At 28.0% G+C, this 2120-nt stretch overlaps 1 protein-coding gene across 1 annotated transcript in view; it reads right to left on the reverse strand.

Moving 5' to 3' along the window:
* The window catches only part of LOC108737550 (acetyl-coenzyme A synthetase), an 11447-nt gene that overhangs the window by 8159 nt on the left and 1168 nt on the right, over nt 1-2120 (reverse strand). Inside the window, exon 2 of the mRNA XM_018470449.1 lies at nt 616-811. Coding sequence (XP_018325951.1) covers nt 616-811 — 196 coding nt within the window. The remainder of the gene's footprint in view (nt 1-615; nt 812-2120) is intronic.

Raw genomic sequence — 2120 nt, forward strand, 5'->3', positions numbered from 1 at the left:
AAAAATGAATAGAAAAAAAAATTTAAATTTAATAAAAATGTATTAGGACGTAAATTTAATTTTCTACTAAAAAATAATCTTGTAAATATTTCGAATATTGCATTATTTTCGAGTTATGAAGAACAAACAAAATAGCTCAAACACCAACGTCAATACTTTAGTTGCCCGAAGCACTTTTCGGTAACAAGGTTACCTTCTTCAGAGACTGAAGTGAAGTGTTCAGTGCTTCGTACAACGAAAGTGTCATGTTTTGGTGTTGGGGTTTGAGCTATTTTGTTTGTTTTACAACAACCGCTAAAGTTTTTCCAATCTTTATTTTTCGAGTTCTGTATTTAGAAAAACCAAAACGGAGGCAATTTTGCTCTGCTCTTAAAAATGCACTCCTCAGTTTAGTAGCAAAGGGATATAAAAATAACCACTCACTTATTAAAATGAAAGTAAATATGAATTATAAAGAACGGGTTATAAAGATGAGAAAACAGATTTAAAGAAGTGTTACGTGACCACAAAGTGATGTAGTTGATTGAAATTTCTAATGTCTAAGCAAACACTTAAAAGACTAATCGTAATATGTAATTTGATATACTGCAACTTCTATATTGAAGAGAAACTTACCACTACTGAATGAACTGCACCTATTCTTGTACAAGCTAAAAGGGTGATTACAGCTTCTAATATCATTGGCATATATACTGCTACTCGGTCTCCCTTTTTAATACCTTTGCTTTTCAATACATTCGAAAATTTGCATACCTCTTCCAGAAGTTTCCTATATGTTAAACGACTGTAATCATCAGGATGGTTTCCTTCCCTAAATTTCAATAGAGCAAATAGATAGTTTCAACACAACAATAATAAACCATAATTAGGTTTTATATTTTGTTTCTATAAACATTTTAGCTGTCTTATTAAAGTTAGATAGTAAATTAACATTGATTCATATACACTAGTTATACGAGGGATTTTCTCTATATAATTGGGTTTTTGTTTAAGGATGTTAATCGTTAGGAAAATAAGCCACCTTGGGGAAATTACACAAGAATAAGTGTATGTGAAATAATAATTTTGCTTCTTTGCCTACATGTATGGTTTAGTTAACGTTTTATTAAACAATTTGCGTTGGCAAGGTGAAAAATTTATGTAAACGTAAAATAAAACGGGTCTTGTCATATTTTAAAGGTTATCAGAAACGTTTGAAAGTCGCTTTACAGTGATTGTATTTAACTACGTTTCTATATCTTGGAGTTACACAATTCCAATGATAAAATATGTAGTTTGTACTACAGGCAAGTGAAATCTGAACTTTTAGGTTGTTACTCACAAAGTTACTAGGTAATTAAATTTAGGACTATTTGACTAAAATCTCGAAGAAGGCAAGAAATAGGAGATAGCCATCTTTTCATATAGCCTCTTACAACTTGGACAAAATTCTTCTTTCTTGTAGGTGAGGAAATGTTATGTTGGGAAGATTGAATTTTCAATCAAGAAAAACAATCCTTGGCGTAACAGGTTCACAGTATAAAAAAAATGTTTTACTTAGATATTGAATCAACATAAAAATTAACATACTATAAAAGATAGTAAAACCCTCTAAGAATTGTTTCGATATATTGATTTTCAGTGTCATTAAAATTTTTCAATATTTTAGAAAAGAATTATTAGAGGATAACGGAAAAAAAAGTGTAAAACCTTATACAAGTGTTACTTATTAATTTATGTACTGTTTATACATGCATATATTCATATTATACAAATATGTATTTTTTTCCTGAACATTATTTATTATCTTTTAGAATATAGGTATTTCTTTAGCATTCATACTATTTGATGATATATTAAGATATTTTCAATTAAAAGCAGTCAGAAAGAGGTGAAATGTTCGTTATTAATTATGTAATTGCATCGACGTTTCGCCTTCCGATCTAAATCTTTTTCAAGGTAAATTACTTAGTTAATAAATTACATTAGGAAACATTGGAATTTTCCTTTTTCTTGTATAAACCCAAGAAATTATTTGTTACGTTAGATTAAAAACTTATACACAAAATCACAGTCACAATTTAAAATTAAAAACATGAATTTAAAATAAAAAATTAATTGATAAAATAATAAATATTAAT

Source organism: Agrilus planipennis, unplaced genomic scaffold (genome assembly GCF_000699045.2).
Source record: "Agrilus planipennis isolate EAB-ADULT unplaced genomic scaffold, Apla_2.0 scaffold139, whole genome shotgun sequence".
NCBI lineage: Eukaryota > Metazoa > Arthropoda > Insecta > Coleoptera > Buprestidae > Agrilus > Agrilus planipennis.